The sequence below is a fragment of the Neoarius graeffei genome, chromosome 2, assembly GCF_027579695.1.
Source record: "Neoarius graeffei isolate fNeoGra1 chromosome 2, fNeoGra1.pri, whole genome shotgun sequence".
NCBI classification, from domain to species: domain Eukaryota; kingdom Metazoa; phylum Chordata; class Actinopteri; order Siluriformes; family Ariidae; genus Neoarius; species Neoarius graeffei.
The window spans coordinates 117,770,063-117,786,872 of NC_083570.1; the positions used below are offsets into that span (position 1 = coordinate 117,770,063).

General features: G+C 41.7%; 2 protein-coding genes across 2 annotated transcripts in view; one reads left to right on the forward strand and one right to left on the reverse strand.

The window, feature by feature from the left end:
- Positions 1–229: 229 nt before the first annotated feature.
- Positions 230–16,810, reverse strand: part of LOC132882168 (NACHT, LRR and PYD domains-containing protein 12-like) — a 547,173-nt gene continuing 530,592 nt past the window's right edge. Inside the window, exons 19-21 of the mRNA XM_060915438.1 lie at positions 6,330–6,503; positions 1,394–1,567; positions 230–488 (exon numbers count right to left, since the gene is read on the reverse strand). Coding sequence (XP_060771421.1) covers positions 476–488; positions 1,394–1,567; positions 6,330–6,503 — 361 coding nt within the window. The 3' untranslated portion in view covers positions 230–475. The remainder of the gene's footprint in view (positions 489–1,393; positions 1,568–6,329; positions 6,504–16,810) is intronic.
- LOC132875788 (zinc finger BED domain-containing protein 5-like) lies at positions 13,334–15,262 on the forward strand. The gene has a single exon (XM_060912854.1). It carries the CDS (start codon positions 13,334–13,336, stop codon positions 15,260–15,262), a length of 1,929 nt encoding a protein of 642 aa, XP_060768837.1.

A 16,810-nucleotide genomic window follows, 5' to 3' on the forward strand; every position in this document is an offset into this window, starting at 1 on the left:
AGGAATCAAATACTAAAGCCATCACACACACTGCAGTTACACTACTTCACACAAAGCCCTCACATTATCCCACTGTACTGTAGATAAGACTGAATGAATGAAATGTTTGACATTTAATAATAAATGTTTTTGGTATTTTGTAAAAAATGTCGAGTTTCTTTCATTGTGTGTGCGCGTACACACCATTACACCTGAAACACCAAGGAATAATGTACAGCACGCAAATAAGTTCATATATATTTTGATACGAGATATACATTTATTTAACTGTTGCAGAAATTTAAATACACAAACTAGTTTTATACAATAAAAATAAAACACTTTTTATTTCTTTGGAATGGATTTGACTGATAAATTGCGCAGAGTACTGTAAGCAGTTTCATGCAGGTCACAAGTTGTTCCTAATAAAGTGCTCATTTCCAACATGGAACTGCAGGAACACGAGTCATCTTCATCACACACACACAGATGTTCATCAAATCCCGAACCTAAAAGAAAAACATCTGGATTAATCCCCACACACTGGACTGCGGTACTTCATGACCAACAGCATGTAATCATCTCTGCTCCAAGAGAAACATTATTATTATCTCCCGTTTATAATTTAATCCAACATTTATTCAGTCTTCTAGAAGATCTGTGTTCTAACATTTAGCTCCAACAAACGAGAACTTCCACAAGATCTAACAGGAAAGTGAGCAGACGTTTCCCATCCCATCACTGCTCTTATCCAATCCCAGGCTTTGGAGCTTTTTAAACAGTAACTCCCACTGCGGTGGGTTTGATCTCTTGTTCTACATGTAGATTTAAGTGCAGGCTTTAAGAAGAAGCCGAGGTGAAGTTTACAGGAAGGACAGAAGACACGGTGTGGAGGTGGAGAGCAGGAAGGAGTGTCAGAGTGAGTCAAGTGGCTCCTTAAATCACATATTTGTGGCCATGTGGCATTAAAGAGGATCATTTTACTGAGTTTTGAGGAGAGTTGAGAAGAAAGTGTGCTGCTGATCAGAAACGGAAAAGCCGAGATCATCTTATTCAGACAAAAGCAGCAGGATGAAGTCAGAGACAGCAGGGTGTCACAAGGAGACGAGGTGCTCATTTACAATCACTCTCATGCACTCAGACGGGACATTTTGGAGACTCGGACTGACTCCCTGTCTTCTGTTTTCAGATTCATTTTAAATCAACACTTTAATGAACACTAAACAACATTAAAGGTAATTGTGAGAAGGAAAAAAACCCCACATCTGATTAAACAGAACACAGGGAAAATTCTAAAACTGGTTTCATTTCATGGCCTGGTCATGTGATCTTTACTGAAATTAAACAAAAATGATAACGAGGTTAAAAGATTTTTCTTCTTCCCCAACATTTAACTAAAAAAGTCATTACTCACGACAGTGTCTGTAGTTTGTAATGTTCATCATCCTTAAGAGCAGAGAGCAGATTCTTTCCTGAGTCTCCGATTTTATTCCCAGACAGATCCAGGTCTCTCAGGTGTGAGGGGTTTGATCTCAGAGCTGAAGCGAGAGCAGCACAGCCTTCATCTGAGACACCACACCGCCACAACCTGCAGAGACACAATGACACACACTTCACTGGCTCAGTTTATGATCATCAAGATTCGCTTCGTGTCTTTAAATTTGAGGTGTGAGTGAGAGAGAGAGAGAGAGAGAGAGAGAGAGAGAGAGAGAGAGAATATCACTCCATAATCGTTCAGTCTGTAGAAGAATACCTGATTAGTGTTGGATGGAAATGATTTTCATTGGTTTTGTTAAACAGACTTTCTCTGTAATTTAGAACAGTTTTATTGTTCAGTGTTGTTTCTTCCAGTGGACACATGAACAGAGACTTTAGTGAGTTCTAGAGATTTCTGCAGCTGTTCTGCTCTCCTTTGCTTTCTCTTTCTCCTCCTTCAGTATTCCATGCTGTGCTCTTGGAGTGATTTTTGCAGGATGCCTTGATCTTAGGCAGAGGAGCAACAGCACTGAATCTGCTCTGTTTGGAGACAATTTATCTTCCTGTGGACCGAGTCTCACACACTCGCTCTTTACAAACGCTGTTTTAGTCACGTTTTCCTGCTTCACACATCTCTACAAAATCTCTCTTTAATCAGAGCTCACATGAACAGCTCTTTCCTGAGAAGATCAGACGGTCAGTAATCAGACTGTGTGTGTATTTTATAGAACAGGGTCGGACTCTAATTAGCTTTTGGAGAAGTCGTTATCAGAGAGGGTCACACACTTTAAAACCCAGAGTGTGGATGTTTAAATGGTTTATTCAGGACTGACAAGAACAAGTGTGTGTGTGTGTTTTCTTTAGGCAGAATGGGTTTGTCGACTCTTCTGACTTGGATGAAGATTAGACCATGTTTTATTATTAATGAACGCAGAAAACCAGGTCATGTCAAAGGCTTCAAAAACGTTTCTGCAAACACAAGTAGTGAAATATAGATTTTTAAATCAACTGTTATTTAGAAAGAAACATTTTGTGGCTGTTCAAATTGGTGCATTTTTCAATGTATGGTAGAGTTTTAATTTCAGAAAAGAATTCTTCTTCTTCTTTACAGTTGTGTGTGTGTGTGTGTGTGTGTGTGTGTGTGTGTGTGTGTGTTTTCCCATGGATTGGTGATGTTTGTGAACCTGATGTTAATCATATCTGTAGAATAAAACAGAGCGTAGTGGTCGTGCCCTGTGACCTCCTCTCACACACACCTATTGATCCTGTTCTCCACTTTAGCTCTGGGTTACTGTATGAATGGAACGGAGTCAGTGGGTTTACTCACAGACAGTCTGTATTTATGACTAAATGTGGAATAGGAGATGATTTTAGTGAAAGCACCACTGAGGGAAAACTGCATGGGTTTAATCCTGCTGATCCACTGAGCTGCTTCTGTAACGTAGATCTGGCAACCCTGTTCAGAGCAGCGAGACGGAGACGTCCTGAGAGAATATTTACTACTTTATCCTTTTATTACTATATTACTAGGGGCCCATGGAGCAAAACTGTAGGAACCCTATTATTATTATTATTATTATTCCAAAAAGTATGTAGACAGAAAACTGTAAAGGCCTCTGCATGCTCTTGCGACAAGGCTTTCGCAGATAGCTTTTCGCAGACAGTTGTAATTTATCGTTGAGCGGGGAGAATAGGCGTGCGCGATGTTATTCACCGGCACAACGCAAGGGGGCGCAAAGTCGCTAGGAGTAGTTGGTGGGTGTGGTTAGTGGAGTGTTTATCCTCCGGTTACTTATAATGACTAGAACTTTTTTTTTTTATAATGACTAGAACTGGAGTCGTATAGATGTACGTACTTCCTCAATCAACCGCTCTTCATGCTGCTCCATCTTCGCTCATGTTTTTAAAAATGCCGGTCGTGAAGACAAACCAAACCAGGAAAGTAGGGAAGCGGAAGTGCGTGTACAGCGGATGTAGAGTGGACCAATCAGAGCCCTCTTGTCTGCGGCGCTGTCTGCGAGGCTTCTGCGGTGGTCACAATTTTTGGGAGGTGCGCGCAGAGCGTCTGCGAAGGTGGGGGGGGCTACGCAGACACTGTCTGCGACGCTATCTGCGAGGACTGGGTTGTCAGCATAAATTGGCCTTAACTCACACAGGCACCAAACTTGGTTTATCGGGGCCTTTCACATGGCGTAATCCTAACTGTGGATTTGTTTATGTGGCCATGTTTAAGCTTTGTGTTTGACGACCAGCACAAGTGTACATGAGTGATTGTGAGCACAATTCAGTAAACATCTACAGATAAACTTATAGAAGTTACACAGCGAAATTTCTCCTCTGCATTTAACACCCACCTGAAGCAGCGAACACATGCACGCATGCGCACACACGTGTGCAGGGAAAAAGAAAAAAATTATGGGTAAATTAAGAAAGAAAGAAAAGAAAGCACAACTCTATTCATCACACCATGCAGCCATGCTAACAGCGCCCGGGGAGCAGTTGGGAGTTCGGTGCCTCGCTCAAGGCCGTCCCATATTAACCTAACCGCATGTCTTTGGACTGTGGGGGAAACCGGAGCACCCAGAGGAAACCCACGCAGACAACATGCAAACTCCGCATAGAAAGGCCCCCGCCGGCCGCTGGGCTCGAACCCACAACCTTCTAGTTGTGAGGCGACCGTGCTAACCACTACACCACCGTGCCGATAAAATGGCTCTGTGATGCCTGCATATTTCAGCTTTTGGATGGAGCGCAATCTGCTGGTAGAATCTAAATATCTGATCGTTTCAGAGAAATAGTACTGACTGCAGTCGTCTCAATTTTCATTATTAACCATCGCGTTTTATCCACAGGGGGCGCTAAAACTGAAATATTGTAATATCTTAAAGGTAGACTGCCTTTAGCCACGTGGCCCTAAACTCTCCGCAATTTTTTCCTGCTTCCCCATGACCCAATTCAAGATACTACGTCAGACCTGGGCATTTTATGGCCCACGGGCCGCATCCGGCCCTTTGGTTCATTCTGACCGGCCCGCGTAAGGTTAATGAGAAATTACAAAATAAACATATTTTCTAATTTTACCTCATGCATGGACTGAATGTGCATTTGCTTTTATTTTGAAGTTGTGTTCAACAAAAACGCAATGCGCGCGACATGAAAATGACATGAAATCCCACGAAACCTAATCCCGCGATAACTACTTCTGTAATTTGTCCAGACCAACCGCAAACTTGTACGTCATCCTTCAAACAGTCCAGCCAATCACATAGTGTGACGTCACCAGCAGGCGCCGGAGCCGATCTCCGGAGAAAAGCACCAAATGAGGTGATTAGACTACAAATGTGGGCATCATTATTGTAATATGATGTATCTTGCTTGATATTTGGAGTAGAAAGACAATATTGTGATGTCTTTTATTGTGTTTTGGGGTGAATGTGACTGAAAAAAAAAAAAAAGGTACAAACGTTCACATTTTGTCAACCATTGTTTTGGGAAATTTGATTGAATAAATGACATTTTTTTGCAAGGCAACCTCGTTTTTTCCATACTCTTACCAGTCTTAGCAGCTTGTAAGAACAATGTTATTTATTGCTTTATATAAAGAAATACAATTAATATTATGCAGAATTTAGTTCAGCCTTTTGGTCCGGCCCTCCACAAAATTTTCTGTTTCTCATGTGGCCCCATGGAAAAAATAATTGCCCACCCCTGTACTACGTCATGCATCCCATGGTAGGCTTTCCCTGTTCATGCAAGGCATTGTGGGATACAAATTTGAAACAGGAGAGAAAAATGGAGGACGTGAGTGTGCGAATGAAATGTGAAAGAGCGACTACAGTAACGGAAAGCGAGAAGAAAAGACGTTATGTTATATACGAAGGAAAGGAAACGCAGGACCAAACTAATAAATATTTGCTCTCAGCGAGCACCTCGGTGTGATCAGCTGTTCGTTTAGCGACAGAATGATGGAACTGTCAGTGCACGCTCAAAGGTAAACCTGTAGATGGCAGTAATGCAACACTGTGGATGCCAGCTGCCCTAAAACCCAAAAGAAGAAGGTAAACCTGCGCATGCGCACACGGACTTCCTCTGTCTGCTTGACTGCGCGAAGCGAGCGATTTCATGCACATTATTTGCTTTAATCCCCTCAAATTAAATAATTTCCCAGCCACAGAATGGCCTGATATTTTGTGAGATATTACAGAAATAAACAGATATCACAATCACCACATTTCAGAGGGAACTAAATTTCACCGATTTTATGAAATCGAAAGGCCGTCTCGCTTTAAGAACCTCTTAAGTAAGAAATGGGTGTGGTCTCACTTGGCCCCTTATTGCTTGGACCCCGATGATCGCTGCTTGTGGCTATATTTATTACTATATTACATTATTTGAATTATTCAAAAATCAACAGAAAGACGGTTACTATGGTCGGCTCCATTTAATTTTTCTTTAATTTTTTTTTTTATTTAAAAAAATTGGCTTTTAATCAATTCTGTGGCATTAACGTCACATTTTAGTTTTCAAATTTTATATTCCCGAGATCATTTCCACCAGGTCACTGCTGCTCACACAGAGGGCAGTTAGTTTGTGTCTCAGGTGCAGTTTGTGGGATTCGTTACAGTGTTGGAGTAAATTTCACAGTGAGTTCAGACACATCGCAGTCGGATCAAGTCCCGTTTTGTGCTGCAGCTTCTCACATACGTCCATCTGACCCAAAGACTCTGTGACAAATCATCAGTGTGCAGTGAACAGAAACAATCTTCCTCCTCAGGACACTGATGATGAAGCTAAAACCTCTGCTTCAGTCTCACTATTAGAGAATGGGTCTTACTGAGGAGCAGGTCATGTGACTCTCAGAGAGATGATCTTACCTCAGTCTCTCCAGTTTACAGTGAGGATTCTCCAGTCCAGCAGAGAGACGCTTCACTCCTGAGTCTCCCAGATTATTACGGGACAGATTCAGTTCTCTCAGGTGTGAGGGGTTTGATCTCAGAGCTGAACTCAGAGCAGCACAGCCTTCATCTGAGACACCACACCACTCCAACCTGCAGACACACAATGACACACACTTCATCAACAGATTTAATACTGACTTTAAAGATGATGAGTGTAGTGGTCTCACAAAGTCAAAACACTTTGGATGCTGTTTAGTTGTTACGCGCTTATCTCCAGAGGTGGACAGTAATGAAGTACATTTACTTGAGTTCTGTACTGAAGTCCACTTTTTGAGTATCTGTACTTAAGTTTTTTTTTTTGGAAACTTATGACTAACTTCACTACATTTGAAAGACAAATATCGTACTTTTTACTCCACTACATTTCTATCAGGGTCCTCGTTACTCGTTACTATGAAGCAGCTTTGAAAGTGGATGTTTTTTTCTTTTCTAAAACGTGATTGTTTATTCGCAGGGGACACTGAGACAGTCTATCAGTAATCACGAGGGTCACGTCACAGCTGTAGACTGGATAAAATCAAGTTCGGTGATTTCTCCACAGCATTATTTGAACACGATCAGTTGATGGCAGAATGGAAGGAGGCGGTTCTTCTGGGGAATGAACGCACCCATGGCCATACCGAGAACCCATCTTTCAGTTTTCTGAAAGGAATAAAGAGTTGTTTCGTTTTAAATGTTTGCTTTGTTTACCTAACACGAACCACATCACGGCCTACAAAAACTCGCTGTCCGACCTGCGGAAGCATATTGAGATCTGGAAGCGTTTTATTCCAAGAGAAAGCTTGCAGTGAAGTTGTCTGTGCTTTTAGAGCTAGCGATAATGTTGCAATAGCTATGCAGTCTGGTTAGTCAAATGACTTTCTATGGATTTTCCTGCCAAGTTGCCGTAGCCTTGTCCACAGCTAATGTTAACTCATAGCTAGTTAATTTGGACACTGTTAGTTAGCATGTAAAAACAGAGTTACGCCAACATGAATAACGTTAACTTATCTGAAGTCCTTTCAGAAATATGTTTTAGCATAATCTTGCCAAATAAACAGCATATAGAAATCCTTCTTTTCTAGTAACATTAGCAACCCAGTATGATTTCGAGTTTGAAAAGTGTTTGCTAGCATGTCAGGTGGAGCGTCACTGACTAGCTAGCTTAACGTTAAACCACCATGATGCACAGCATGGGTTCATTTTGTGAATTCACAAAATAATCCAGTCGGTCGCTTCAGAGGCATGAGGTATTTTAAGCGTTGTGACAATAATACAACAGTGCGTTGACAGAAAATGTACTTTTAATACTTAAGTATTTTTAAAAGCAAGTACTTCACTACTTTAACTTAAGTAAAAGTTTGACTGGAGAACTTTCACTTGTATCGGAGTCACATTTGACCAGTGGGATCTGTACTTTGACTCAAGTAATGAAGTTGGGTTCTTTGTCCACCTCTGGAAATTAGTAATAATTCAAGACCACTTTAGGATCTTAGTGAAAGAACTACGGAGGAAAACTGCATGGGTTTAATACTGCTTGTTCACTGGGCTGCTTCTGTTACACAGATCTGGCAACCCTGTTCATCGCAGATACACAAAGACAGACTGAAAGAAAACTCACCAACACAAACTTTCAACTGTCAGAATATCAAAAAGTCAACAAAAGAATAGTTAATATGTGATAGAGAGTTCTAGATCTTTCCATCTTGCATGAAATGCCAAGCTACATATATCGATCAGAGGTTTAACCTGAACTGCCAAATAATATTCTTTAAAATGAGGTAATGCCATCCCCCCTCCCCCCCTTTGGAAGTTGTAGTGTTTTAAATTTGACCCTGGGTTTCTGACCCTGCCATATGAATCTGGAGATGATTTTATTCAGTTCTGAAAACCATTTGAAAGAAATTTCTACAGGAAGTGCTTGAAATAAAGAGAGAGATCTTGGAAGTATATTCATTTTTACACTGTCTATTCTATGACTGAGGCTGAGGAAAGAGATCGAGTTCCACTTTTGTACGTCTTCTTTCATTTTTGTTCAAAGAGGCTCATAATTTATCTTTGTTATTGATGTGATTTCTTTTGGTATATTTATATATCCCTAAGTGTTTTAACGAGTTCTGCCCCCAATTAAGATGATATTTCTCTTTAAGGTGTTTAGGAGGTATGTATTTAAAAGTCAGAATCTGAGCTTTTTGTATGTTCAATTTATATCCTGCAAACTCGCCAAATCTTTCTAAAAAGGTCCATTAATTTGACAAATGAACTCGATGGGCTCGTTAAACATATCAAAACACCGTCAGCATATAGCGCCACCTTGTGATCATCCGCCTTAATGGTTACGCCTTTGATATCTTCTGTCTGTCTCAGCCACTCTATAGAAAGTGCAGAAAGTAAAGGGGAAAGTGGACAGCCCCGTCTCGCTCCACGCTGTAGTATAATAGTGTCTGAGAGAGAACCGTTTATTTTTATCCGGGCTGATGGTTTGTCATAAAGTGTACACACACCCTGAATGAAATTTTCATGGATGCCAAATCTTTTAAAGTAGTTTTAGAATTTGAAAATTGCCTTTGCATGTAACGATGAATACTAATATTTGTAGTATATTACAAAAAAAAAAAAAAAATCACTAAAAAATGTTTATCCGTAATGATTTTATAGAGGATTTTCTGCGATAGCCCACGAGCAAAACATCGCGCCGCGATCAGGTGACCGATGACATAGTAAATTGACAAGCTAGACAGCTCACTGCCTGTACATACAGTGACTGTGAGTGACAATTCGCAGATCTACGGATTATTTCCACTGTATACCATGGTAAAAAAGTGTGTAGTGAAAGTTCATTATGTCTACCTATTGAAACACTTCTTTAAATTCGTTTCTTAAGACAAGGATTTTTTTAAGATGTTACCTTGACAGTTTCGGCGATAAACTTCCGCCTTCTTCAAAACAATCACCAGATGTCGAGTGGTGACGTGCCTTATCAGCTGATGTTACTCTAAGGAGGCGTGAACGTCCCGCCCAATTTCAAAAAAAGACAAAAAAAGACGTTCACGCCTCCTTAGAGTAACATCAGCTGATAAGGCACGTCATCACTCGACATCTGGTGACTGTTTTGAAGAAGGCGGAAGTTTATCGCCGAAACTGTCAAGGTAACATCTTAAAAAAATCCTTGTCTTAAGAAACGAATTTAAAGAATGGTAAAAAAGTGTGTCGCATACATACAAAGAAATCACTCATGCATTCTTTGACAACCCCTCCATCAGTAAACGGCCTTTTGTGTTGACCCAAAATCCAAGCAACTCTGAGGGAACACTCATGAGCACATTGTTGGGCAGTGAATGTGTGGCTCAGGATCCTGGTGGACTGGTCATACTGGACTCTGAGACTACTTATTTCCTGTGATCTCACTTCAGATTTGAGTGGGTATGTTTGTTCAAAGCCTTTATGTTTTGTCTCATAATGACGTTTCACATTGGCACTTTTAATAAGTGCCACGGTTTCTGAACATATGAGACACACTGGTTTAGTGCTCCCAGAAGGAAGTATGAACAGAAGTGAGTCTGTCCATTCCGGATTAAATGTTCCATTTTCGCTGACCACTTTTCTTATTTTGGGGAATGCCATTTGTTCCTTATTTTTCTCTCCCTTTCTCCGTCTCACTTGTCTTTTTCCTCAACTTTCTCCGGCTCAGTCCTCTGTATCTCTCCCTTTGTTTTCTACATGTATCGCTATCTTTTTTCTTTCTACCATCTTTTCATGTGTAACTTGCCTCTAACTCTCTCATCTGTCTGCACTGTAGAGTCGCAATTACCGCCTGGAATGCTGCAGACTTGATTGGCTGAGTGGTATCACGTGGAATGGCTTAACTCGCATGTAATTAGTCTGTGCGTTTCCTCATCCGCTAAACCACTACCGTAAAGACTACAAAAGCTGTGCCGGGATAAAATAGAAGCAACGCGTCAGGTTTTAAATCATAACCTTCTGTTTTGGTTGTAGGTTCGGGTTCGTATGGGACAGCTTCTGGGTCCAGACCCGGACCGCGGTGCACCTGTTAGTGACCTCTGCTCTATAGGATAGGATTCTGCCTTCAACAGCCAATGTGGAATGTTCTTTTGAAAGCCAAATCAGTGGAAAAAAAAAAGTTCATCAACTTAAAATCCGGCATGCTGACAGTTTTAAGCTTAAATCCAACATGCTGACAACTTTAACTTTTCTGTCTTTACCCACGGATGATCGACTTGCCAATTCAGATGGTGACAGTGATGGTGGAGTACATCTCCCAGAGGGCGCTCTGCAAAGTGGAGGTCAAGGGAGGTTACAGTATGCCAACCACAATCCACAAATTACTGCAGTGCTACTGATCAGACCCTCCAGGATTTCACGATTTTGCGATTATCAACATCAACGCAAATTCAACCAATCCCCGCGAATTCAGGGTGGTGTTGCAATTATATCCAATCACCGCAACTTTCCCACAAATTTGACCAATCGTTGGCGTCGTCTTGAGGTGACGTCGACAAACTGCCTTCCACCTTACTTCCGTGTATACGTTCAAGAGAAGCAGCATGTGCGAGTCAGTGTTTATATAGGCTTAAATTCTGTTACTGAAAGTGTGTTATGTTTACAGTGAAGGACTGTGTGCACTTTACATTATTTTTTTTACTTAATACAAGAAATTAATGGATGCCAACATTTTTGCCAAAATGGTATTTTATTTTCCATTGTTTAGGCAGCTTCAGCATCATACTGTGAGATTCTGTTCAAATTGTTTTTTTCTTCTATGAAGCCTGAGCCATTTATTTTATTAGTTTATAATTGTTTAATTTAGTCTTCAGGAGAGACTGCCTGCACACAGTACTAGTATTAATAGGTTTTTTTTTCTTACATGAAAGCTGAGGCATTTATATTATATTTTAAGGTAACTTCATGTTGTGCTGTGAGGTTCTATGCACTTTAACTTTTGAACCAACAGGTGCATTTGGATAAGTAAATCCTATTTTTCTGCATTTTTGTAGTCCTGGTAATCTTTTATATTGGTAAAGTTGTTTATAGGACCATTTCTCAGTGTCTTTGTTTTTTAATCAATAGTTTTTCAGTAATAAGATTATTTATTACTGGGGGGGGCAGACAAAGAAACTTTAAAGTGCATATCATGGGTACATTTAGGAGCAAGATCAATGTAATTCTATTTTATATTAAACTGTGGTCACGTGTGTCACATTTTGTGCAATTTTTTTACCTTGCGCAATACCAGAAAAATTCAGTTGAAATCAAGCCATTTGAGGCGAATTGGTCCGCCTCTGAAAAAAACTGGCATTTGGATTTCCTGGCAAACATTGATTTTCGTGATGTCACGTGCGGGATGCCTCCTTCTGAATCATACTTAAAGGAATACTCCGGAGTGAAATGCTTTTTAGGTCTATTTTCACATTATTTGGAGTGCATACGTTGAGTTGCTACCACAATCACATCAATCGGTTGTGTTTTGAGAAAATTCGTTTTTTGTGATTTCAACTGGAAAGCGCTAACGGCAGTGCGCGGGACGTCTTTTTGCCAATACGAAACGCTAGTTTTAAAACCATTGCAAAGCTCAAAACATGACAGTTCTGTGGAAGTGAGTAGAGCAATGGCTCCCAAACTGGGGTACGCGACGTGATTGTAGGGGGTACGCGGGGGGGGGGGGGGGGGATACTGTAACGGCGCTCTTCCTGCGCAGTTCGCCCCCCGGGGCTCGAACCCGCGACCTCAAAGTCAAATCGGCAGAGTCAAGACACGGTAGCAAGTGAGCTAACTGGTCGGCTCAATCGCTATGGAAGGGAGTGGTTTGCTAACGTTCTACCCCCGAACTCTGCTAGTTGGCCTCCATTACAATAGCAACGAATGCAGGCAACAAATAAGCAGGGCAGGGGTGTGTAGTGTGTGCGCGTGGTACGCGGGGGTACGCAACGGCAAAAAAAATAACGAAACGATATGAGGGAGTTCTCAATGTGGACTTAAACAAGAAGGCATGGATATCTGCATCAAGGTAGGAAAAATGCTGGTTTTCATTATTATGCCCGCCGCAGCACAAGTTAAGAAGAAGATGGATTATAGCTTCATGAGCAATCGTTGTCTGACAGTTAGCAATAGCTTACATTTCCTCAAGCAGGGGGCATTTGTGACCGCATGTAAGATAGTTATCTGTTGAATATTTCTTACGGCGGTTAATGTACTACCTGTAAACATCCTTGAACAACTTTGTTGTTTGCTATGTGTAGCTGATATTTTAATGGTCTCTTTCTGGTTTGCGTGTTACTGTGGTCAAGTGGATAGGCTATTTTGCATTGTACCATGCCAACACTTGGTTCTGGAAAGCAGTGAAACGGGTGTGTCAATCAATGGCCATATGTTCGAAGCAACACAGTTTGGCTGTTTCAAGGCGTCTTGTACATGAAATAGTAAGAAAAGATAAGTTGGGGTGGATGCACAATCCCGCCAGCGGAACATTGTACTAGTCATCAAAAAGACTTTACTACCATAGTACTACACTACTATGACATTACACAGAGTCTTAAGTAATGCATTACGACTTGATCATTGCCATTCTGGTAACAGCAAATTTATAACGGGCCGTGTCCGTGACGTACAACACACGACGAGAAATGTTTAAACGACCATGTAAAAATGTTAACATTCTGTTGGCTAATACAGAGCCCAACGTGGGGGGGGCACGAGTGCGGGCACGAAAAAAAAAAAAAGGTCCCAAAAAAAAACCCCCCGAAAAAAACAAGACGGGCGGGGGTTTCGCCCGGGGAGTAAATCACTCTAGGATCGCCACTGCTTCGCTTCAATGAAACGTCGCTGCTAACAACGAACGAACCAACACGACATGGACAAGTGGTTGAAAAGAGTAGCACCCCCCACCACAGAGACTCCATCGGCTCCTGTGTCTACTATCGGGGATGCCCCAGTCGGTGACAGCAACCCAGTGTTCTCTTCCGTGGATCAGGGTGCTATCAGTAGGGAAAGTGTTGGTCATCAAGCTGCTAGCATGGCTAGTGCCACTGACAGTGACTGAGTATGATGAGCCCCCTGACACGGGCAAGCATATGGATGTAGAAAGGAGGACAGAAAAAAGACGCAAATATGACGAGAACTACATTACGTTGGGATTCACTTGTATCAGTACTGGCTCGTCTATTCAGCCACAGTGCGTTGTATGCGCAAAAGTGTTATCGCACAACTCAATGAAACCATCACTCTTGCACAGACATCTGGAGACAAATCACCCTCACTTGAAAAATAAACCTCGGGAATTTTTTGAAAGGGAATTACGTGGGCTTTCTACCAGTAAGCAAAGCATAAAAAACCCAGACGCAGTGAACAAGAAAGGGTTAGAGGCGTCTTATATGGTGAGCTACCGAGTAGCCCAGACTGGCAAGCCTCACACTATTGTGGAGGACTTTTTTCTGCCTGCTGCTGCAGACGCGGTTGGGGTAATGTTGGGGGAAAAGGCGAAAAATGTCATTCAGTCCATGCCTTCCTCAAACAATACAGTTTCTCGACGAATCAGTGCCATGGCTGGGGACGTGTTTAAACAGTTACTGCATCGCATACGAGCCAGTGAATTTTATTCACTACAACTGGATGAGTCGACGGACGTGGCCGGCCTAGCACAGCTCCTGGTATATGTCCGTTATATCTATGACGGGTCAGTTAAGGAGGACATGCTGTTTTGTAAACCGCTGGAAACAAGAACAACAGGGGAGGACATCTTCCGAATGCTGGACACCTTTGTGGCATTGAATGGACTTTTGTGGACTAAATGTGTGGGCATCTGCACAGATGGCGCAAGGGCCATGACCGGGAGGCACAGTGGAGTGGTCACTCGCGTCCAAGCGGTTGCTCCAGACGCCACTTGGGTGCATTGCGGCATCCACAGGGAGGCTCTGGCTGCCAAGGGCATGCCTGGGAGTTTGAAGAGCGCTTTGGACAAAACTGTGAAAATTGTGAACTTCGTCAAATCTAGGCCTCTGAACTCTCGCATATTCACTGCACTCTGCAATGAAATGGGCAGCGACCATACAACTCTTCTGCTGCACACGGAGGTGCGCTGGTTGTTAAGGGGGAAAGTTTTGACACGCGTCTTTGAGTTAAGAGATGAACTTAAAATGTTTTTTGTTGACCACACATTTCACCTGTCTGACAATTTGCATGATCCAGAGTTTCTTTCACGGCTAGCTTATCTCAGTGACATTTTTTCCAAATTGAATGAACTAAATCTCGGGTTACAGAGGCTCTCCGCAACCATCTTTAATGTGCGGGACAAAATTGAGACAATGATCCAGAAATTGAAGCTCTGGATAGACTGCGTGGGCAAAAACAAACCAGAGGCCTTTCCATTGTTGCACGATTTTCTGTGTGAAAATCACATCATTCTGACAGACGGCATCAAACACGACATAACAACCCATCTCTGTGAGCTGGCTGCTGAGCTGCGCAGGTACTTCCCCGACAGTGACGAGTCGGACAGCTGGATTCGACATCCATTTTCTACTGTCCCTGCTGCCCTGCCGGTATCTGAACAAGAGAACCTCATCGATATAGCATCAACAGGATCCATGAAAATTGACTTCCACCACAAGCCTCTTCCAGATTTCTGGATAGGATTGTGCACCGAATACCCTCAACTGGCCACACGCGCTGTCAAGAAATTAATGCCCTTCGCCACAACCTATTTATGTGAGAGGGGGTTCTCAGCTCTGACAAGCCTGAAAACTAAATACTGGCACAGGCTGTATGTAGAGGACGATTTAAGACTGAAACTATCTCTGATTCGACCAGACATAAAGGGACTATGTGCTTCCTCTCGGGCACATCCTTCACACTAACCTGGATTTCGGTCATGTTTCACCCTCGTCTTGTCTTCTTTTTTCTATTACCATCCCCAGTGTTAATGTTTTAAATCAGTTCTCAAGTCTTTTGATGATTTATCACCATTTCTCCTCATATCTTGACTACCCTTTTAGGTTTACTTTTTGATGGAAATATTGGTTTTAATGTTTTTGTCAAAGGCTTAAAGTTCTTGTTTTGTTCGCATACCCATGATTTCAAAAGGGGGAAAAAAATGAAAAACTAACCCCTGAAGTGTAATATAAATAGAGATTTATTGTTATCTGGCGGTTACTGTTGGGTATTAGAACACATCTTGTGTTTTTTATTTTTTATTTTATTAACAATAGTTGATTTTTATTAACAATAGTTACATCTATGGTCTTCGGGTTGTTTTCAAACCGTATATAATTAACATTGAGAAATGTGAGGCAAAATAGCATAAAATGAAACCCAGAACAAGTCATATGAAAGCATCACATTCATTTGTGTGCCTAAGAACATCTCTCTCTCTCTCTCTCTCTCTGTTAACAGGCTAATAAGTTTTTAGTCTTAAGTTAGTTCTTGTTTCTTATTTCTCATGCCCATTCATCTGTAGTTGTATTATATCTGCAAGCTAATTAATAAAAATACTCCCTGACATTTTGACATTTTCGTTTTTTATTTCTTGCATATGCTACGTGCGTTTTGTGTGTGGGGGGGGGCAGCTGGGGGGTACACAGATGGAGATGAAATACTTCAAGGGGTACGGGATGCAAAAAAGTTTGGGAACCACTGCTCTATAGAGATCTTGCAGTCACGTGACCGGAAAGTACACAGCCGCCATTTTGTCGGTAAAAAACACAGCTGAATACTGCTGCACTCGTGTACAAAATGGATCAATTTCAACCAACGGACTACACGGCTCATTTTTCTAATGAACAGATAATTAGATATATGTCTAAAATAAACGACCTACAGATTAGTGACCCTTATCGCTTACCGGACGTAGTTTTCACGACCGTGTCCGTGGATATGGAACTGCCAGCGGAATACCCAGACGTGTATAATTACCTCATTAACTTTCCCTCGCTGTTCAGTGGTGAAGCACTGCGTGCTTATAAATCTCTGGACAGTTATCTTTACAGAAATTCAGGATTTGTCAGCCCCCTCAGATGTGGCATCTTGTAAACAAGAAAATAACAATCCTCATTGGACGGGTAAGTCACTTAAGTATTGAGTACTAGTGCTGATACTAGATATCAGTAGTATTTTGTATAGAGATCTATAGAGACCCGTGTATGGAGAGGAAGTGTGAGTAAAAATGGACAGTACATAATCTGGAGAGGTCGGGTTATTGCTCTTCTTCCCTGAAAGACAGAAATATACTGACTAGTGGCAATTGAGCACGAGGAATTTATGATTTGATACTTATGAAGTTATCTATCTATCTCTACATGTGACCCCTAAAAGTGTAAAATAATTTTATATCTAGAGACTACATTTATTGTCACACCACTAAAGACCCAATCCACCCCTCCGCCCCAAGCCTTTTCTCAGGTTCCCAC

Excerpts from the sequence above, each read along its gene's own strand:
- LOC132875788 (XM_060912854.1), top strand. The coding sequence starts at position 13,334 with ATGCCCCAGTCGGTGACAGCAACCCAGTGTTCTCTTCCGTGGATCAGG.